We start from the raw sequence: 22,469 nt of genomic DNA on the forward strand, positions 1-22,469 counted from the left end.
CAGTCGCTCTCTCTCTTCCCCCGAGTCGCTCTCTCTCTTCCCCCCCAGTCGCTCTCTCTCTACCCCCCGTCGCTCTCCCTCTTCCCCCCAGTCGCTCTCCCTCTTCCCCCCCAGTCGCTCTCCCTCTTCCCCCCCAAGTCGCTCTCCCTCTTCCCCCCCAGTCGCTCTCCCTCTTCCCCCCCAGTCGCTCTCTCCTCTTCCCCCCAGTCGCTCTCCCTCTTCCCCCCCAGTCGCTCTCCCTCTTCCCCCCCCAGTCGCTCTCCCTCTTCCCCCCCAGTCGCTCTCCCTCTTCCCCCCCAGTCGCTCTCCCTCTTCCCCCCCAGTCGCTCTCCCTCTTCCCCCCAGTCGCTCTCCCTCTTCCCCCCCAGTCGCTCTCCCTCTTCCCCCCCAGTCGCTCTCCCTCTTCCCCCCCAGTCGCTCTCCCTCTTCCCCCCCCCAGTCGCTCTCCCTCTTCCCCCCCAGTCGCTCTCCCTCTTCCCCCCCCAGTCGCTCTCCCTCTTCCCCCCCAGTCGCTCTCCCTCTTCCCCCCCCAGTCGCTCTCCCTCTTCCCCCCCAGTCGCTCTCCCTCTTCCCCCCCAGTCGCTCTCCCTCTTCCCCCCCAGTCGTCTCTCCCTCTTCCCCCCCCAGTCGCTCTCCCTCTTCCCCCCCCCAGTCGCTCTCCCTCTTCCCCCCCAGTCGCTCTCCCTCTTCCCCCCCAGTCGCTCTCCCTCTTCCCCCCCAGTCGCTCTCCCTCTTCCCCCCAGTCGCTCTCCCTCTTCCCCCCCAGTCCGCTCTCCCTCTTCCCCCCCCCAGTCGTTCTCCCTCTTCCCCCCCAGTCGCTCTCCCTCTTCCCCCCCCCAGTCGCTCTCCCTCTTCCCCCCAGTCGCTCTCCCTCTTCCCCCCCCAGTCGCTCTCCCTCTTCCCCCCAGTCGCTCTCCCTCTTCCCCCCCAGTCGCTCTCCCTCTTCCCCCCCAGTCGCTCTCCCTCTTCCCCCCCAGTCGCCTCTCCCTCTTCCCCCCCCCAGTCGCTCTCCCTCTTCCCCCCCCAGTCGCTCTCCCTCTTCCCCCCCAGTCGCTCTCCCTCTTCCCCCCCAGTCGCTCTCCCTCTTCCCCCCCAGTCGCTCTCCCTCTTCCCCCCCAGTCGCTCTCCCTCTTCCCCCCAGTCGCCCTCCCTCTTCCCCCCCCAGTCGCCCTCCCTCTTCCCCCCCAGTCGCTCTCCCTCTTCCCCCCAGTCGCTCTCCCTCTTCCCCCCAGTCGCTCTCTCTCTTCCTCCCCCAGTCGCTCTCTCTCTTCCCCCCCAGTCGCTCTCTCTCTTCCCCCCCAGTCGCTCTCTCTCTTCCCCCCAGTCGCTCTCTCTCTTCCCCCAGTCGCTCTCTCTCTTCCCCCCAGTCGCTCTCTCTCTTCCCCCCCAGTCGCTCTCTCTCTTCCCCCCCCCCAGTCGCTCTCTCACTTCCCCCCCCCCAGTCGCTCTCTTTCTCTCTTCCAACAACACTCCAGCTAGTATATATATAAAAGGATCATTGTGTCTGTGTGTATGTCCGGGCATCACTCAAAAGTTATAGAGCGTACCTACACATATGTTATATCAAAAGAAAGCTTATGATTAGGGGAGCGTCATAGGCGTATTTACTTTTTGGTCAGACAAACATTGTTCGGAAAGTATACAAAAAACGTTCAAAATTCCGCTCATTAGCCCGCTCATTAGCGGTTGACCAATCCTACGGGGGAATTAGCGTTGAGTGACGTGATGGTTGACCAACCATATGGGGGAATCTGCTCATTAGCATTGAGTGACGTGAAGGTTGACCAATCCTACGGGGGCAGCGCGCTGCGTCACGGGTGGCGTTTCATGGCGTGTGTGGGCGGGGCCTAATCCTTCAAACTGAAAAGCAAGCGGCGCCATTGTTGTTTGTGATGGAGCAACTCTGCCTCTGTCCGACCAGGGGCCCCAGTCCCACCCTCACCCTCCTCCTTCTCTCCGCTTTCTCCCCTCTCTCCCGTCACCCCGGTCTCTCCGCTCGCGGGTTGTTTACATCCACGGTGGATGAGCTGCCTGCAGGCCTCAGGCCTCGAAGCCTCGGCCTCTCCTCGCCAGCCACGCCCGAGCTAGGCACCGCCCGTCCCGCTGGGCCCGATTCCAAACCAGCGGCCCGCCATCGCCGCCATCTTGGTAAAGGCTGGCCTCCTTCTCTCTCCCCGCTCTCCCTCCCTCCCCTCTCCCTCTCTCTCCTCTCCCCCCTCTCCCTCCCTCTCTCTGCCTCCCCCTGTCTCTCCCTCCTTTCGGTACCAGAACGGAGTCAGTCCGACACCGGGAGGCCGGGTGCCCATCGCTCCGAAGCGAGCCCGGGGTTCCTCATCATTAACGCGGCCGGCCTTTGGACCCGGTTGGCCGGGCGGCAGACGAACGCCTTTCGCTGCGGACTCCCGTGTCCGATTTCGGTCGGGGACGGCTCCGAGAGCGGGGGGGGGGGAGGGGGAGAGAGGGGGGAGGGGGAAAGAGAGAGGGGGAGAGAGAGAGAGGGGGAGAGAGAGAGAGGGGGAGAGAGAGAGAGAGGGAGAGGGGCAGGGAGAGAGAGAGGGGCAGGGAGAGAGAGAGGGGCAGGGAGAGAGAGGCTGAGGGAGGGAAAGAGTGAAGGGGTGGGAGAGGGAGGGAGAGCTCCCCTTCCTTCGGCCGCCGCGATTCAAACTCTCTCTGTCTCTCCTTCCCCCTCTCTGTCTCTCTCCTTCCCTCTCTCTCGCTCTCCTTCCCTCTCTCTCTCTGCCTCTCTCTCCTTCCCCCCTCTCTCTCTCCTTCCCCCCTCTCTCTCTCTCCTTTCCCCCCTCTCTCTCTCACTCTCCTTCCCCCCTCTCTCTCTCTCCTTCCCCCACTCTCTCTCCTTCCCCCCATCTCTCTCTCGCTCTCTCTCCTTCCCCCCTCTCTCTCTCTCTCTCCTCCCCCCCCCTCTCTCGCTCTCTCTCCTTCCCCCCTCTCTCTCTCTCTCTCTCCTCCCCCTCTCCCTCTCTCTCTCTCCTTCCCACACAGACAGACAAACTCATTTATTTATATATATTATTTGTACTTTTTTCATAACAACATAACAACATGCCCTCAAAAAACCCTCGGCACCGCCGGGCACTCCAACTAGTTCTATATATAAACCACCTGAACCCCTCGATTAGATACCCGCCTCTAACTGTCTCCCAGGTATTCGTTGTTCTATATATAAACCACCTGAACCCCTTGATTAGATTCCAGCCTGTAACTCACTCCCAGGTATCCGTTGTTCTATATATAAACCATCTGAACCCCTCGATTAGATGCCAGCTTGTAACTCACACCTGGGTATCCGTTATTCTATATATAAACCACCTGAACCCCTTGATTATATTCCAGCTTGTAACTCACTCCCAGGTATCCATTATTCTACATATAAACCACCTGAACCCCTCGATTAGATTCCAGCCTTAACTCACTCCCAGGTATCCATTATTCTACATATAAACCACCCGAACCCCTCTATTAGATTCCAGCCTGTACCTCACTGCTGGGTATCCACTATTCTATATATAAACCACCTGAACCTCTCAATTAGATTCCAGCCTGTAACTTTCTCCCAGGTATCCATCATTCTATATATAAACCACCTGAACCTCTTGATTAGATTCCAGCCTGTAACTCACTCCCAAGTATTTCTTTATCTATATATATATTCCCCCCTTCCCTTCCCCCCCTTCCCTTCTTCCCCCCTCCCCCCCTTTCCCCTCCTTTCCCCCCCTTCCCCCCTTCCCCTTCCCCCCGACCTTCCCCCCCCCTTCACCCCCCACTCCCCCCTTCCGCCAAGTCGCTCTCTCTCTTCCCCCGTCGCTCTCTCTCTTCCTCCCAGTCGCGCTCTCTCTTCCCCCCCCAGTCGCGCTCTCTCTTCCCCCCCAGTCGCGCTCTCTCTTCCCCCTCCAGTCGCGCTCTCTCTTCCCCCCCCAGTCGCGCTCTCTCTTCCCCCCCAGTCGCGCTCTCTCTTCCCCCCCAGTCGCGCTCTCTCTTCCCCCAAGTCGCTCTCTCTCTTCCCCCCCAGTCGCGCTCTCTCTTCCCCCCCCCCAAGTCGCTCTCTCTCTTCCCCCCCCAGTCGCTCTCTCTCTTCCCCCCCAGTCGCTCTCTCTCTTCCCCCCCCAGTTGCTCTCTCTCTCTCTCTTCCAACAACAACATGCCTCGAAAAAGCCTCGGCACCGCCGGGCACTCCAGCTAGTTATATATATAAAACAGTATGTCTCTCTGTCTGTCTGTCTGTCTCTCTGTCTGTCCGGCTATACAATCAAAAGTTATAGAGCGTACCTACACATATGTTATTTCAAAAGAAAGCTCATCATTAGGGTTCTCTTGTAGGCATATTTACTTTTTGGTCGGACAAAAATTGTGCCGACGGTATCCAAAAAACGTTCAAAATTCCGCTCATTATCCGCCCAGTTGCATCGAGTGGGGGCGGGTTCATTGTGTGTGCGGGCGGGCCATCCTACAGTTGAGTGACGTGATGATTGACCAATCCTACAGTTCAGCGACCTGACGGTTGACCAATCGGTGCGTGTGTGGGCGGGCCTTATCCTTCTGAACCGAGGTGCGTGGCCGCCATCTTGATTCCAAACTGTTCATTTCTTTTTCCCACTTTCTGCGTGTTTCTTTTCAAATCTACATTTCCAGCAAAAAAAAATTCCTTTTATTAAATTGTTCTTAAAAAAAGTTAATTCATTTGTAAATATTTTCTCTAACCTGATTCTTTTTCCTACCGTTCCCCGTTTTTGTAAGGCCTCAAAGCCTGGGCCTCTCCTGCCCAGCCACGCCCGAGCTAGGTAATTGTCCCACGGCTTGTGGTAAGCTCCTCCCCGCCCCCCCCGCCCCCTGCCAGTCTCACCCGTCACGTTACCCCGGGGCAACGGCATCGGCCACGAGGGACACAGGACAGGCACAGGGTGCGCGCGCAGCAGGCGACACACAGAAGTCCGAGGCACAGAGCGCGGGAAGCCAGCAGGTGAGATGCGGCGTCTCTCTCTCTTCCCCGCTCGGTGGTCTTGAAGCCGGCTCGGGCGGTGGGGCCGGTGCTCGGCAGGACGGGGCCCGGGAGGACGGTGCTCGGGAGAGCGGGACGGGTTACGCCGGCAACGGTGCTCGGGAGGGCGTGGGGCGGGGCTCTGGCTGACTGGGGCGCTGCGCTCGGCTGGGCCATGTCAGTGCGTGGGGCGGCACGGAGCTCCGCGGAGCCTTCGCCGGCAGAGGGGAGAGGGTCGGTTGACGCCCCCCCCCTCCCTTTCTCCCTTCCCCCACCCACACCCTTCCCTCCCCCCTTCCCCCCTCCCCTCCCCCCTTTCCCCACTCCCCTTCTCCCCATCCCCTTCCCCTCCCCCCTCCACCCCCTCTCCCCTCCCCTTCCCCACCCTCCCCCTTCCCTTCCCCTCCACCCCCCCTCCCCTTCCCCCTCTCCTTCCCCCCTCCCCTTGCCCCCTCCCCCCAGTCGCTCTCTCTCTTCCCCCCAGTCGCTCTCTCTCTTCCCCCCAGTCGCTCTCTCTCTTCCCCCCAGTCGCTCTCTCTCTTCCCCCCAGTCGCTCTCTCTCTTCCCCCCAGTCGCTCTCTCTCTTCCCCCCAGTCGCTCTCTCTCTTCCCCCCAGTCGCTCTCTCTCTTCCCCCCAGTTGCACGCTCTCTTCCCCCCAGTCGCTCGCTCTCTTCCCCCGAGTCGCTCGCTCTCTTCCCCCCAGTCGCTCGCTCTCTTCCCCCCAGTCGCTCGCTCTCTTCCCCCCAGTCGCTCGCTCTCTTCCCCCCAGTCGCTCGCTCTCTTCCCCCCAGTCGCTCGCTCTCTTCCCCCCAGTCGCTCGCTCTCTTCCCCCCAGTCGCTCGCTCTCTTCCCCCCAGTCGCTCGCTCTCTTCCCCCCAGTCGCTCGCTCTCTTCCCCCCCAGTCGCTCGCTCTCTTCCCCCCAGTCGCTCGCTCTCTTCCCCCCAGTCGCTCGCTCTCTTCCCCGCAACCGCTCGCTCTCTTCCCCGCAACCGCTCGCTCTCTCTTCCCCCCAGTCGCTCGCTCTCTCTTCCCCCCAGTCGCGCTCTCTCTTCCCCCCAGTCGCGCGCTCTCTTCCCCCCAGTCGCTCGCTCTCTTCCCCCCAGTCGCTCGCTCTCTTCCCCCCAGTCGCTCGCTCTCTTCCCCCCAGTCGCTCGCTCTCTTCCCCCCAGTCGCTCGCTCTCTTCCCCCCAGTCGCTCGCTCTCTTCCCCCCAGTCGCTCGCTCTCTTCCCCCCAGTCGCTCGCTCTCTTCCCCCCAGTCGCTCGCTCTCTTCCCCCCAGTCGCTCGCTCTCTTCCCCCCAGTCGCTCGCTCTCTTCCCCCCAGTCGCTCTCTCTCTTCCCCCAGTCGCTCTCTCTCTTCCCCCCAGTCGCTCTCTCTCTTCCCCCCAGTCGCTCTCTCTCTTCCCCCCAGTCGCTCTCTCTCTTCCCCCCCAGTCGCTCTCTCTCTTCCCCCCCCAGTCGCTCTCTCTCTTCCCCCCCAGTCGCTCTCTCTCTTCCCCCCCAGTCGCTCTCTCTCTTCCCCCCCAGTCGCTCTCTCTCTTCCCCCCCAGTCGCTCTCTCTCTTCCCCCCCAGTCGCTCTCTCTCTTCCCCCCCAGTCGCTCTCTCTCTTCCCCCCCAGTCGCTCTCTCTCTTCCCCCCCAGTCGCTCTCTCTCTTCCCCCCAGTCGCTCTCTCTCTTCCCCCCAGTCGCTCTCTCTCTTCCCCCCAGTCGCTCTCTCTCTTCCCCCCAGTCGCTCTCTCTCTTCCCCCCAGTCGCTCTCTCTCTTCCCCCCAGTCGCTCTCTCTCTTCCCCCCAGTCGCTCTCTCTCTTCCCCCCAGTCGCTCTCTCTCTTCCCCCCAAGTCGCTCTCTCTCTTCCCCCCCAGTCGCTCTCTCTCTTCCCCCCCAGTCGCTCTCTCTCTTCCCCCCAGTCGCCCTCTCTCTTCCCCCCAGTCGCGCGCTCTCTCTCTCTCTCTTCCAACAACAACATGCCCTCAAAAGTCCCTCGGCACCGCCGGGCACTTCAGCTTGTTCTATATATATGAACCACCTGAACCCCTTGATTAGATTCCAGCCTATAACTCACTCCCAGGTATTTCTTATTCTATATGTAAATCACCTGAACCCCTCAGAATAGATTCCAGCCTGTAACTCATTCCTGGGGACCCATTCGAATCATAGAATCATATAGCCCAGGAGGAGGCCATTCAGCCCATCATGTCTGTGCCGGCTTTTTGAAAGAGCTTTTTAATTAGTCCCACTCCCCTGCTCTTTCCGCATAGCACAGCAAATTTTTCCTTTTCAAGTATTTATCCAATTCCCTTTAAAAAGTTACTATTGAATCTGCTTCCACCACCCTTTCAGGCCGTGCATTCCAGATCATAAAAACTTGCTGAATAAAAAAATGTTTCCACATGTCGCCTCTGGTTCTTTTGCCAATCACCTGAAATCTGTGTCATCTGGTTACCGACCCTTCTGCCACTGGAAACAGTTTCTCCTTATACACTATCAAAACAGTTCAAGATTTTGAACACCTCTATCAATTCTCCCCTTTTGAGGATGTAACTGGTAAAATAGATAAGGGAGAACCAGTGGACGTGGTGTATTTGGAATTTCAGAAGGCTTTTGATAAGGTCCCGCATAAGAGATTAGCGTGTAAAGTTAAGGCACATGGGATTGGGGGCAAGGTATTGACTTGGATAGAGAACTGGTTGGCGGACAGAAAGCAAAGAGTTGGAATAAACGGGTCTTTTTCCGAGTGGCAGGCAGTGACTAGTGGGTACCGCAGGGATTGGTCCTTGGACCCCAGCTATTCACAATATATATTAATGATCTAGAGAAGGGAACTAGATGTAATATCTCCAAATTTGCAGACGACACAAAGCTGGGTGGGCGTGTGTGCTGTGAGGAGGATGCCGAGAAACTCCAGGATGATTTGGACAAGTTGGGTGATTGGGCAGAAGCATGGCAGATGCAATATAACGTGGCTAAATATGAGTTTATCCACTTTGGTGGCAAAAACAGGAAGGCAGATTATTATCTGAATGGCAATAGATTGGGAGAAGGGGAACTGCAATGAGACCTGGGTGTCCTTGTGCACCAGTCGCTGAAGGTAAGCATGCAGGTGCAGCAGGCGGTTAAGAAGGCAAATGGTATGTTGGCCTTCGTAGCGAGAGGGTTTGAGTACAGGAATAAGGATGTCTTGCTGCAGTTGTACAGGGCCTTGGTGAGACCACAGCTTGAGTATTGTGTGCAGGTTTGGTCGCCTTATCTGAGGAAGGATGTTCTTGCCATGGAAGGAGTGCAGCGAAGATTCACCAGGCTGATACCTGGGATGACAGGAATGACGTATGAGGAGAGATTGGGTCGATTGGGCTTATATTCGCTGGAGTTTAGAAGAATGAGAGGGGATCTCATTGAAACTTATAAAATTCTGACAGGACTGGACAGACTAGATGCAGGAAGGATGTTCCCAATGGTCGGGGAGTCCAGAACCAGGGGTCACAGTCTAAGGATAAGGGGTAAGCCATTTCGGACAGAAATGAGGAGGAATTTTTTCACCCAGAGAGTGGTGAACCTGTGGAATTCTCTACCACAGAAGGCAGTAGAGGCCAATTCATTAAATATATTCAAGAAGGAGTTGGATATATTTCTTAAGGCTAAAGGGATCAAGGGGTATGGGGAGACAGTAGGGACCGGGTACTGAATTTGGATGATCAGCCATGATCGCATTGAATGGCGTAGCAGGCTCGAGGGGCCGAATGGCCTACTCCTGCTCCTATCTTCTATGTTTCTATGTTAACCTTCTCTGCTCTAGGGAGAATAACCGCAGCTTCTCCAGTCTCTCCACATAACTGAAGTCCCTCATGCCTGGTACCATTCTAGTAAATCTCCTCTTCACACACTCTCAGGCCTTGACATCCTTCCTAAAGTGCGATGCCCAGAATTGAACACATTACTCCAGCTGAGGCCTAACCAGTGCTTTAGAAAGGTTTAGCATAACCTCCTTGCTTTTGTACTCTATGCCTCTATTAATAAAGCCAAGGATCCCATATGCTTTTTATCAGCCTTCTCAACTTGTCCTGCCACCTTCAATAATTTGTGTAAATACACCCCCAGGTCTCTCTGTTCCTGCACCCCCTTTAAAATTGTACCATTTAGTTTATATTGCCTCTCCTCATTCTTCCTACCAAAATATATTACTTCACACTTCTCTGCATTAAATTTTATCTGCCCTATGTCTGCCCATTTCACCAGTCTGTCTATGTCCTCCTAAAGTCTGTTACTATCCTCTTTGTTTACTACATTTCCAAGTTTCGTGTCATCTTCAAACTTTGAAATTATGCCCTGTAGACCCACGTCCAGGTCATTAATATGTATCAAAAAGAGCAGTGGTTCCGACGTCGACCCCTGAGGGACACCACTGCACGCTTCCCTCCAGTCTGAAAAACAACTGCTCACCACTACTCCCTGCTTTCCGTCCCTTAGCCAATTTTCTATCCACATTGCCAGTGCCTCTTTAATCCCATGGGCCTCAATTTTGCTAACAAGCTTATTATGCGGTACTTTATCAAACGCCTTTTGAAAGTCCATATACCCATCAACCGCACTGCCCTCATCAACCCTCTGCGTTACTTCATCGAAGAATTCAATCAAGTTAGTCAAACATGATTTGCCTTTAACAAATCCGTGCTGGCTTTCATTCATTAACCCATATGTTACCCATTTAATTTTGTCCCAGATTAATACCTCTAAAAGTTTCCCCACCACCGACGTTAGGCTGAATGGCTTGTAGTTGCCGGGTTTATCCCTCTCCCCCTTTTTTGAACAGAGGTGTAGCATTTGTTGTCTAAAATATTTTGAGCATTACCTGTGTTCCGTTGGGAACTGATGGCCCTTTGCCTTCTTCTCTCTCGCAGTACAAGAGACATCGAGACTCCCGGGGTCACACCAACAACTTTGCCAAGTCCGTGGTTAATCTGCTAGACTTTGTAAGTAGAAACCCAGTTTGCACAGATAATGAGCGATGGTGCAAAGCTATTTTTGTTTTTCTCGCTACTTCAGTGAATTGGGAATGTTGATGTCGGTGCGCAAGGGGACGTGGCAAAGCGAAGTGAGATGGACCTTGGTGCAGTCTTCCCCCTCATGTTGGGAGTTCCCCAATTTTCCATTTGGCAGAGGAAGGAAGGGAATAATTTGAGGCCAACAATTCCAGGCCTAGCCACCAGGCTGTCCATTGCCTGGTTCATGACTGGCAGGGACTTGGTGCCTGGGCACCTGTGCAGGTCCGGGGACATTATAGGATAGAAACGCGCCTGGGGTGAGAGCGAATCGGCCGCTCGTTTTAAACCCCACCATATTTTCTTTTCCATTGAAAGAAAGAAACCAAGCCTTTGACCACCTCAGGATGTCCCAGTGCGCTTTACAGCCAGTGAAGTAATTTTGAAGTGTAGTCACTGTTATAATGTAGGAAACGCGGCAGCCAATTTGTGCACAACAGGGTCCCACAAACAGCAATGTGATAATGACCAGATAATCTGTTTTTTAGTGCTGTTGGTTGAGGGATAAATATTGGCCAGGGCACCGGGGAGAACTCACCTGCTCTTCGAATAGTGCCGGGGAATCTTTTACATCCACCTGAGAGAGCAGACATGCCTCGGTTTAACGTCTCAGCCGAAAGACGGCACCTCCGACAGTGCAGCACTCCCTCAGCACTGCACTGGGAGTGCCAGCCTAGATTTTGTGCTCAAGTCTCCGGAGTGGGACTTCAACCCAGAATGCTGAGTCCAAGGCGAGAGTGCTACCACTGAGCCATGGCTGACACGCAAATAATTCAACACTTAGCAACGGCCGGGGCTTTTTCTGGTTCACTGATGCCCTTTAGGGAAGGAAACCTGCCGTCCTTACCCGGTCTGGGCCTATATGTGACTCCAGTCCCACACTCAAGATTGCTGGATCTTGAACTGCCCTCTGAAGTGGCATTTCAAGCCTCTCAGTTGTATCTGGAGATGGGCAATAAATGCCGGCCTTGTCAGCGACACCCACGTCCTGAGAATGAATTAAGGAACAGAAACTTTTAACATCTCATAGGGAAGTTTGAAAACCACTGATTTAGACTAACTGATAGATTTAGCATTTTGAGACAACGATTGAGTCAGCGGTGGTGTTGTATAGCCCAGCAGGTCTCCGTGGCAACCACAAGGTGATTAAACTGTAGCACTAGCCACCTGTATCGATATCACTTAATTAGGGCCTGTGAGTTTTAAAACAAACCTTCTCTGCTCTAAGGAGAAGGTTAAGGGGAGATTTGATAGAGGTGTTCAAAATCTTCTCCTTAGTCACTATCAAAACGGTTCAAGATTTGTGATTCATTGCAAAATTTGGTCTAGGCCGCTGTATTACTGTCCTATTTCTATCTATATATGACCGTCTATGTCTATCTGTCTATCTGTCTGTCTATCTATCTGTCTCTCTCTCTCTCTCTCTCGCTCTCTATCTATCTATCTATCTATATCTGTCTGTCTGCCTGTCTATCTATCTATCTGTCTCTCTCTCTCTCTCTCGCTCTCTATCTATCTATCTATCTATATCTGTCTGTCTGCCTGTCTATCTATCTATCTGTCTCTCTCTAACTCTCTTGCTCTCTATCTATCTGTCTATCTCTCTATCTATAAGTCTGTCCATCTATCTTTTTTTTCATTCATTTTTATGGGATGTGGGCATTGCTGGCAAGGCCAGCATTTATTGCCCATCCCTAATTGCCCATGAAAAGGTGGTGGTGAGCCTCCTTCTTGAACCGCTGCAGCCCGTGTGGTGAAGATGCTCCCACAATGCTGTTAAGAAGGGAGTTCCAGGATTTTGACCCAGCGACGATGAAGGATCGACGATAAACTTCAAGTCAGGATGGTGTGTGTCTTGGAGGGGAACTTGGAGGTGGTGGTGCTCCCATGCGCCTGCTGCCCTTGTCCTTCTAGGTGGAAGAGATCGCGGGTTTGGGAGGTGCTGCCGAAGAAGCCTTGGCGAGTTGCTGCAGTGCATCTTGTAGATGGTACACACTGCAGCCATGGTGTGCCGGTGGTGGAGGGAGTGAATGTTTAAGGTGGTGGATGGGGTGCCAATCAAGCGGGCTGCTTTGTCCTGGATGGTGTCGAGCTTCTTGAGTGTTGTTGGAGTTGCACTCATCCAGGCAAGTGGAGGGTATTCTATCACACTGCCTTGTAGATGGTAGAAAGGCTTTTGGGAGTCAGGAGGTGAGAAACTCGCCGCAGATTAGCTAGCCTCTGACCTACTCTTCTTACCACAGTATTTATGTTGTAAGCGGTTTTTGATCCGAGCCCAATTGCTAGATGGACGGGTCGAATCGCCCCCGCCTTATGAAGGTTCTATACCCGGGAATTATTATTCAGAGTGTAAATGGAATAAGTCACGGACAGGAATGCTTCGGTGAAAAATCAAACTTATATTTATTTGGTCTAACATAGACTGGCTAAAACATGCACTACTAAACAAAATCACTGTCTCTGTGGAGAATAAAATCCAGGTTACAAACAACATACATACAGTACACAACTGGGGACTATAACAAGCAGTAATTCCCTTGTTGCTATGGTGGACTCCAATTCCACCCCTACCAACGAATTACCCAGTCGCATAAACCCCTTCATCTGGCTGAACCGAACGAAGCTCCCACCCCAGAATAGCCCAAAAACTTCACTTCTGAGAAAAACCCTGAGCCCCTTACACCTCATCCAGCTTGTCTGGGATATCTGGTTACCGGCTTGGGACACTCGAGACTATGCTTACCACCACACACGGTCGGTCTCGATCGCTTCGCTCAGCGGCTTCTTCCTCTGGTACTTCTTGTTCGGTCGATCTTGGTGGAGCGAGAGAGAGAGAGAATGGTGGAAAAGGATCTATCTTTATAGGAGTCTGGCTACCCCTGTCTTTCCGGCCAATCTTTAAAATCCTTTAGTTTCTAAGCACTCCGGTGTTTAATCAGTGATGGGTCATCATCGGACCCATGAGTATTCCATGATTGGATTAATGGCCCTAAGTCTGGGACATATCTTTCGTTCTTTGTGTTGGGAAAAACTGGCTCCTCTTCAGCTGGCTGAGGCTAGTGGGTTCATTGTTCTGCTTCTCTTCTGAGATGGAGGTGAGAAGTGCTTTTGCATATTAGAGTGGCTTTCTAATAAGTTCAAGTTCAATGGCCCCCTTCCTTTTCCCAGGACTGTTGGGCGAACCCATACATTCCAGATGACTGACAGTTCTTTTGTCACAGCCAACTGCCATGCATTCTCTGGAGTTTTAACAAACCAGTCCCCCACGCATCTGCACAGGGCGATCCCATCACAGGGAAAACACCCTCAGAAAAATACCATAAAGTCCACAAAAATATTCTCGTCTGAGTCCATTCATCAAACAGAGATTTTGCGATCTCTTCAGTCCCCCGTTTGATGCTTTTCTTTCCACAAAGCATCACTCGACGAGAGAGCAAAGGCCAAAGTCTCCCGCAAGTGAAGCTGTTTCCCTGTTTTTACGTTTTAATACCCCAGAACTGTACCCCTTACTGCGTGTCATAGTTCCCTTCTACCGAGTCAAAACATCAGCGAAACGGCTTCTTAACACATTCAAACGACTGGATTCCAATTCCCACTGACAAAGTTCAAGTCAAAATACAGAACATTAATAAGATCCACAGGACGTTACCAAAAAGTCACTGTGCACATCACACAGTACAGCATTGACAGGTGGTAACACATCACAAAAATGCAACAGCGCACATCGCGCAATACAGAGTGTAAAACTGTAACCAGAATACAATACACTTGCTTACAGAACTTTGGTACATTACAAGTTTTGGCAGGGAGAAACCGTCGTCAACACAAATCAATTACACCTTTCCAGATCGATCTAACACCCCTTGCCACCGCGCTTCGAGCATCTGGCTCCGTCACCTGCAGCTGGTGTAAAACAAGTAGCTTACAAGCAACAATTGTATGATAACTAATGCATGGTAACAGATGCGGATCCAGGGAGGAATCTCTATACTCAGACCGATGTCCCACCATGGTGGCGAGACAATCCCCTTGATCTCCTCCCCCACTTCTACTGTCTTTTGCTCTAAAGTGTAAAAATGTTTCTGGGAGAGCTCAACGGTCTTTATTAACTCAGTGAGGTGTTCCGGCAGAAAAGGAATCGGGTACCCGAAATCCTCCACATAGTCCTGGAGACGCGTGAAGGTGTTGTTCACAGTGAGGTGAATGGCCGAGGGTTCGGGGATGGGAGTAGTTCGCTCTTGTGCCACTTGAACCTCAGCTTTGGGTTTGAAGCAAAAACTGCTCTCGCTCACCGGACACCACTCCTCCACGAATGACCCTGATATTCTCAACCCTGTATACCGGTGCCGGCCGGGACGACCCGCCCATTACCTCACTACAATTCCCATCACTGTATGGTTGGACCGCCTGCAATCTACAGGGACAGGGTAGGCTTCAGAGGCTAAACGAAGCTGGCACGGGCTCAACGAATTGCTATACGGGTGCAGTGCGGCGAGATGCTTGTTGCTTAACCATGAAGGGACGCGACCTTGCCTCAGGTCCTCCAGGTTACTGCGGCCCTCGCCCAGCAACCATGCTCCATACAACACACATACCTCATTCCATGCAGCCTGCTCTGAGGCGTTCCTGTCTTCCCGTATCAAATCATTAACAGTTTTTGCAATGACCTTTTAAATGAACGGTGAATGCCTGCTCCTCAAGAAGCTCTGAACCCACCATTGTATTCTCTTCCCCTAGAATCTTACGCAGTTGGTTCTTTAACCCAGTGATCTGCATCTGGAGTTGTACATCATCCATACTATTAACAATACCCGTTCCTGTACTGAACGCTGTGGCTACATCGTTCCAGTTACCTCTTCTCTGCCTCCCGGACCCCACACTATCCCCAACATTCAGATTATAAAGCTGTTCTTTCTCTACATTTCCATAGTCCAGTTCATAAAATTCCTGAAACATTGCTTTTAACAGAGCTTCATAAAGCTTCTCCATCTTCCTTGGACACCACACAGGCAGATGGACTTCAATCAGGTTCAGGATCATGGACGCCACTGCGTAGTGCACATTCTGAAACAACACTTTGTCAGTAGGGATTAACACCAACCCATTCCCCGGACCCCTGGTGGTGGTGGGACACCCATCTACAGTCGTCTGTACTGTCGGGGCTCTGGGCGGGAGTTTCCTGGTGTATGAGATGAGCTCTGTGGCGTTGACGGTGTTCGGGGGTTTTGGGATCACACAGGAGTCCACACTCCGATCCCATTGCCTGCTAAACGCGATCGACACACCTGTTGGGCAGATCTTTTCCGACCCCCACATACACACATAAATCCCTTCCTCGGATTCCCACCACTTATCCCAACATACATTCACTCCTCCCTGAGAACCCGTGATCGTCTGGTACGTGTCATTACTTAGTCTTTCCCAGTCAGCTGTCTGGTCCCCTGTATCCGCGCTCAGTTTCCTGAGCCACCACCACCTTCCCAGTGTAATGTGTCCCCTACAGCTAAGGCACACCCGTTTACCCTCTGTTACCCTAACCCAGGAGGTGGTAACCCCTATTCTCGGGCATGGGATGGACGCTTCACCATAGGTGAACTTGTCATGGCTGGAATACCGGGTGGAATTCGACCCCAGCCATCCAGGCCATCTTCCCTCGTGGAGATAGACGCTCGCCCCCCTCCTTCGAGCCACCTCCAGTGGTCACGGTCGGTCCGTCTCCGCCGGTGCAGCCGAAGACAACCGATTCCTCGGTGTCACCCCTGTCACTCGTGCTGACTTCAATCATGACGATCAGGACTACCATGGCTGACTTCATCTTGTTCTTAGGTGTTCCCTGAAAACACACAGAATGCAACGTTGTCCTTGGGTGATGCCTCACCTTTCCAGACGCAGCTACACACGATTACATTTGGTATCCACAGCATACATGTAAATCCAAACTATACAGACAAGCTAAGGCAACAGACAGGAGAGAAAGAAGTTATGTACAGCGCCACCCGTCTCCAGGTGGCCACGCTAGGTCTCCTCGACCCTGGGCCTCTTACGACTCCGGCTTCCTTCGTTCACCGGTGTGTAAGGAAGCATCCACGGCACCCTCGGCCATGGGATCCTGGCACTCCTTCTCACTCCTGCCCCCACAGGCGGAACGACTGGTCCCCCTGTGGGCTCCTCACAGTCCCAGATTAGGGGCTGGAGACCCACACCTGTAACGCAGCTCACCACTTCCTGCTGTTTCCTCCTCTTATCAGCTCTTTCCTCAGGGTTAAAAAGCTTGCACTGATTGATATGGAACCACTTAGTGCGTCGGGGCATTTTGACCGCATATACCATCGGACTCGCCCTATCCATGATACTGTACGGTCCCATGTATAGTTCAAAAGTCCCTACCCTGGCGAAGTTTCTAGCCATTACTTGATCTCCGACCTTCCACTCGTGGTGCCTCTGAGGCTCAAGCAATAAACAATTTCTACGATGTTGCTTCCCCATGTTACTGGCAGCCTGCCAATGGATCTGTCTGAGATGCTCAAGCAAATTCGTAACAAACCTGTCCCGGCTCACCTCTCTCAACTGATCTTCCGTGAGAACCGGGGCCAGTACATGGCTGGGCGTTCTCATGACCCTGCCAGTCACGAGCTCATGCGGGGAATACCCTGTGCTTCTAGACAGGCTGGCTTGGACCCCCATCAGAACTAACGGCAAGACCTCCGCCCATTTTCTAGGTGAGTCTCCCGCCTCCTTCCGTAACCTTTCCTTGATGGTCCTATTCATCCGCTCCACAATCCCCGATGACTGCGGATTGTGTGCGACGTGCCATTCACCCTCTACACCGAGCATCTTCAGAGTCGCCTGCATGACTGCCCCTGTGAAGTGACTCCCCTGATTGGACTCCACATACTGTGGTAGCCCCCACCTAGAGAACACTTCTCTCACTAGAATCCTTGCGATCCCCAAAGCTGTGGCTATTCGGCATGGGAAGGCATCTACCCATTTAGAGAACACATCCACCAGGACCAGGCAGTACTTGTAACCCCCCTGTGCGGTGGGCAGCGGTCCGATATAATCGACCTGTATGGACTGCCATGGTCCCTCCACTCTCCTGTGTCCCTTGGATACCTTCCTTTTCTGGGGATCAGGATTGTTTGCAGCACATACCAAGTAATCCGCGCAGAAGTCGCGGACGTCCTCCCTCAGTTGCGGCCACCACCCTGGCTGTTCCTCCCATTGCCAGGTGGTCCCCGGCCCGGGTGCCCCGCTCCTGGACCCTCGTGGGCCAACTGAAGGAATTCTCTCTGGTGCTGCTGCGGAACTACTTACTGTTCCCCTCTGAAAACCATCCCTTTACCGTAATACCTGCCACTCCATATGGACCTTATCTCTCTTAGCCAGCGTCTCCAGAACAGTCTTTAGGGCGGGATCCCGTGCCTGGACCATCTTTAGGTCCGGGGCCAATGCTACCCCTGCACTCCCTTGGGTCCCACCTCTGTCTCTGATCGCTGCTACCAGACTCAACCCATATGGATCCCAAAACGTGCCCATTTGAGCACCCTCTTTGGCCAGCACGTCGGCCTGCTGATTGCCCTCCGTACGGGGTTCTGTCTTAGAATGGGCCTTGACTTTGTGGATATAGAAATCCCCCTGGGTTCCTATTGATGTTATGATATGTCGCAACAATGGCTTGGTTGCTAGGGGTTTCCCGTCTGCCGATGTGAACCCACGACGAGACCAAATGGCTAAATATTCTGTACACGAATTGCAAGTGAACATGCTGTCCGAGCAAATCGTGTAGGGTGTAGGGAACTCTTCGGGGTGGGTAACCACATACACCACCGCCGACAGTTCAGCGTGCTGGGCGCTCATGGTGCTCGGGAGTTTAATGGCCTTGGCAATGCCTGCCTTTGGGTCAAAAATTCCGCATCCAGTGAGTCACTCCTCGGCCACCACTGTACTGGACACGTCTACATAGATCTCGCGGCCCGTGGGATGGATCCCAGCCCGAAACCCTGTGTCTACGTCCCACACCCCTTCAACAGAACATTTGTGGGCCGCTCCTGGGTAAATCAAATTTGCGGCAAGCTTGGGCTCACGGAGGCCTTTCACACTCAAATTCATCTGAGAGAGCAATAAAGTCCAGCGAGCAATGCGTGCACTGCTCACCGTGCCATCCTTTATCCTCCCATCCAGAAGCATCTGAGTGGGCGTATGATGGGTTAAGAGAGTTTCCGGGGACGCCCCCGTGAAGATTTGTGATCTCCTCACGGCCCAATGTGTGGCAAGCAGGTGCCTCTCACAATTGGAGTACCCCCTCTCTACATCTGTGAGGATTCTTGATGAGTATACCACAGGCCTCAGCTTGCCATGCCGCTCCTGGAGCAGCACTGCACTCAAACTGCCCCCTGTGGCAGCTACCTCCAAAAAGAACTCCTTTCCCCCATCAATCGCTCCTAAAGCCGGTGCGGTCTGCAGATCTCTCTTCAGATGACTAAAAGCTGCCATGCAGTCCTCATCCCACTCCCTTGTGAAGGAGCCGGAGTAGAGGAGCTGCCGTAGCGGCATAGTCCTCTCTGAAATCCCTGCAGTACCCTGTGAGTCCCAGGAAGGATCTTACCCCCATTACCGTGGTCGGGGCAGGTAGCTCCTGTACCGCCTTCCTCCTCGCCTCATCGATGGCCCTCTCCCCAGCACGCACGGTCAGCCCGATGAATTTTACTTCCTGCTGGCCGATCTGTGCTTTCTTGGGATTAACCTTGAACCCAGCTTCCTTTAATAGACTCCGCAGCTCAGCCAGCAGGGGGCCATGCTCCTCCCCCTCGTTGGAGAGCAAAAGCAGGTCGCCCACGTACTGCAGAAGCTGCTGTGGTCTGCTGAACCCTTTTAAACAGTTGGCCATACATTGGTGGAAAATAGAAGGACTGTTATGAAACCCTTGGGGCAGGCAGGTCCATGTGTACTGCTGACCCTTGAATGTGAATGCGAACTTATACTGGTCCTCCCTTTTGAGAGGGATAGACCAGAATCCGTTCGAAATGTCCAGCACTGTGAATGTTTTCGCGGATGCTGGGATACTCCCGATCAGGTCGGCTATGGCTGCGATGGTGGGGGCACAGGCTGGGATGTTCTTGTTAAGAACCCGATAGTCCACAGTGGCTCTCCACGAATTGTCCGGTTTCCTAACCGGCCAAATCGGAGAGTTCACATGGGTCTCAACACACCCTGCTCAACCAGTGATCCCAATGCCGTCTCTAAATCCGCCTCTGCCTCTCTGGGGAAGTTGTACTTTTTCTGTGGTCGGGCCATGGGGTCTCCTTCTACTCTGACCTCCATCCCTATTACCCTCCCACAGTTGTGCTTGTGTGTAGCGAATGCCACGAGGTTGGCTCGCACATCCGCTATGTACTCCGCTGGGGTAGAAGTGACCAAAAGTTCAAGGTCATAACTACCCTTGGGCTTCATCGTACACACGGTTCCCTTGCCTTGCTTCCCTGGTATAACTACCACCTCCTTCTCCTTTCCCGTGCATACTGCCCCCCAAAGACAGTGATTCTGGAAATCCACCAATATCTTGTGGGCCACTATGAAGTCTTCCCCCAAAATGCCTATTCCCTCCCACTCCCACCGCATCAGGACACATTTCCACTCCGTATGGAGTGTACCCAGATCGATGGCTAGCGGGATGGAGAAAGACCCAGCCTGTTCATTCCCGGTGAACCTTACTAAGTATATGGGACCCTGCTCGATAGAGGTGATGTGGTCGGGTTATCTGCATAGACAATGGTACTTGAAGCTCCAGTGTCCTGCAGATAGGTCCCTTGCACCTTCTCCACCCCCATCTTCACGCACGGTCTCTTCCAAGCATCATAACTTAATGGGCGCAGATAAACGGGCTGAGAAGCCCCTAGTCATGGGTCGGGGTTGTTCGGGGTGGATGGGAGTACACTGCCCGCTACCGCGTCCACCCTACCCTGCCCTGTCGGAAAGACTGCGCAGAGAGCAGCCACTAATACCGTAAATGGATCAGTGCTGCTTCCTGCCACAGCTGCGGCTTTCTGCACTGGCGCTGGAGGATCCCCTTTCCCGCTCCTTTTGTCAGAGACTGGGCAGTATTTCCTCCAGTGCCCCTTACTCCCGCACCCATAACAACCCTGCTTCTTCTCTGAGCTACCCCCTTCCTGGCGCCACTCTCTTCTAACTTTAACTCATGTACTCTGCCCTTTGGTTTGTCATCCTCACCCCTACCACTCTTAAAAGAGAGAGTTAACTGCCGGTTCTCACACTCTTCTGTGGTCTGGGGATCCCTGGAATCGAACCACCCCTCTGCTTTGGCCTTGATCCTGGGCAGGCTGTTCGCCACCAGGGTCCTCAGCCAATGAGCCCTAGGCTCCCCCTGCAGCTGCGCCCGGTCGGGCACCCCCGCACAGGCACTCCGGTAGACGGGCCAAAGCCTGCCCGCGAAAGCCTGCGGTGCCTCCCCAGCTGATTGCAGTGTCCTTTCCACTCGGGAGAGGGACTTCCATCATTGAGGCCTATAGCCTCTAGGATGTCATCCTTTATCCCCTCTAACGTACTCTGCCCCCTCTTGCCACCCGCTGAGAGCGACTGGTACAACCTACTATCCAGGGAAAATAAAAGTAATTTGGCTGTCTCAGCTTCGTTACAATTATTGATCCCCCCCACTTGCTCCACATCCGTAAAATGGACAGATGGGTCCCCTGTGCTGGGCAGTTTGGTCAGGTTAGAGACCATTGCCTGCAGCTGGGGGGTCGTATACGGGACCACGAAGTCACTCTGCAGTGCTCCTTGCTCTTGACCGTCTACGGGCGCACCGTATTTCCACTGCTGGACAGGGCACATGGGTCCTGGTCCCGGCACTTCGGGCAGTGGGCGAGCATCCTCCTCTGCCTCACAGTCCTCCTTATCTCCCTCCTGCTCTTCCTCACCTACCTGGGCCACTCCCGGAGCTACCAAGCAGACCATCCCTTTGGCCTTAGATAAAGCATCGGTCAAATTCCGGATCTGCTCCTGGCAAGGACCATGATTATCATTATCAAACCCTCCAGTGCAGGCGACTCTGTATGCCACCTGAATATCCTTCAACTGCTCTCCCAGCACCTTTACCTCAGTCGACAAGCGAGCGTTCTCCTCCCTAACCACCCTCTTGTTCCCCTTTGCCTCAGTTACCTGGCGTTGCAGGAACTCCTTATGGTTACGGAAGGTTTCCTCCTGGCTTATTCTTCCCTGCTTCTCATCCCTTAGCTCCGTGCATAACCTGCTCCCTACTACAGCCCTTGTGTCTGACTGTGCCTCGGACTCCCTGAGCTCTGCCGCTAACTTAGCCACCTGCTTATCTAGCAGTTGGACTTGTCTTTGTAGACAGACAAGCCATATCGCCTTTTCAATGCTGCGCCTATGCTCCTTGCCCTCCGTCCATTCTGCCGCTGCGTCCACCGGACGCTCAGCATGCAACAAGCCTAGCACCCACTTCTTAGTGACGTTAAGCTTCTTAAACACATATGGAGAAATCCTTTCCTCCATTTGGGATCTTGCGCCAGAAGCGCTGTCCATGACTGATTTACACTCCTTTAACCCAGGTCCTGCTGCTGGTCGCCAAGAGATGTAAGCAGTTTTTGATCCTAGCCCAATTGTTAGACGGACGGGTCGAATCGCCCCCGCCTTACAAAAGTTCTGTACCCGAGATTTATTATTCAGAGTGTAAATGGAATAAGTCACGGACAGGAATGCTTCGGTGAAAAATGAAACTTATATTTATTTGGTCTAACATACACTGGCTAAAACATGCACTACTAAACAAAATCACTGTCTCTGTGGAGAATAAAATCCAGGTTACAAACAACATACATACAGTACACAACTGGGGACTATAACAAGCAGTAATTCCCTTGTTGCTATGGTGGACTCCAATTCCACCCCTACCAACGAATTACCCAATCGCATAAACCCCTTCGCCTGGCTGAACCGAACGAAGCTCCCACCCCAGAATAGCCCAAAAGCTTCACTTCAGAGGAAAACCCTGAGCCCCTTACACCTCACCCAGCTTGCCTGGGATATCTGGTTACCGGCTTGGGACACTCGAGACTACGCTTACCACCACACACAGTCGGTCTCGATCGCTTCGCTCAGCGGCTTCTTCCTCTGGTACTTCTTGTTCGGTCGATCTTGGTGGAGCGAGAGAGAGAGAGAATGGTGGAAAAGGATCTATCTTTATAGGAGTCTGGCTACCCCTGTCTTTCCGGCAATCTTTAAAATCCTTTTGTTTCTAAGCACTCCGGTGCTTAATCAGTGATGGGCCATCATCGGACCCATGAGTATTCCGTGATTGGATTAATGGCCCTAAGTCTGGGACATATCTTTTGGTCTTTGTGTTGGGAAAAACTGGCTCCTCTTCAGCTGGCTGAGGCTAGTGGGTTCATTGTTCTGCTTCT

General features: G+C 53.5%; 1 protein-coding gene across 3 annotated transcripts in view; it reads left to right on the forward strand.

Annotated features, from left to right (window-relative positions):
• The window catches only part of LOC147119998 (disintegrin and metalloproteinase domain-containing protein 23-like), a 576,022-nt gene that overhangs the window by 98,711 nt on the left and 454,842 nt on the right, over positions 1-22,469 (forward strand). For all 3 annotated transcript variants that reach the window (XM_085985478.1, XM_085985479.1, XM_085985480.1), the window contains exon 10: positions 9,892-9,963. In XM_085985478.1, the coding sequence (XP_085841604.1) occupies positions 9,892-9,963 (72 nt within the window). The remainder of the gene's footprint in view (positions 1-9,891; positions 9,964-22,469) is intronic.

The sequence above is a fragment of the Somniosus microcephalus genome, chromosome 4 (assembly GCF_052327205.1).
Source record: "Somniosus microcephalus isolate GS21.2 chromosome 4, FLI_Smic_1.0, whole genome shotgun sequence".
NCBI classification, from domain to species: domain Eukaryota; kingdom Metazoa; phylum Chordata; class Chondrichthyes; order Squaliformes; family Somniosidae; genus Somniosus; species Somniosus microcephalus.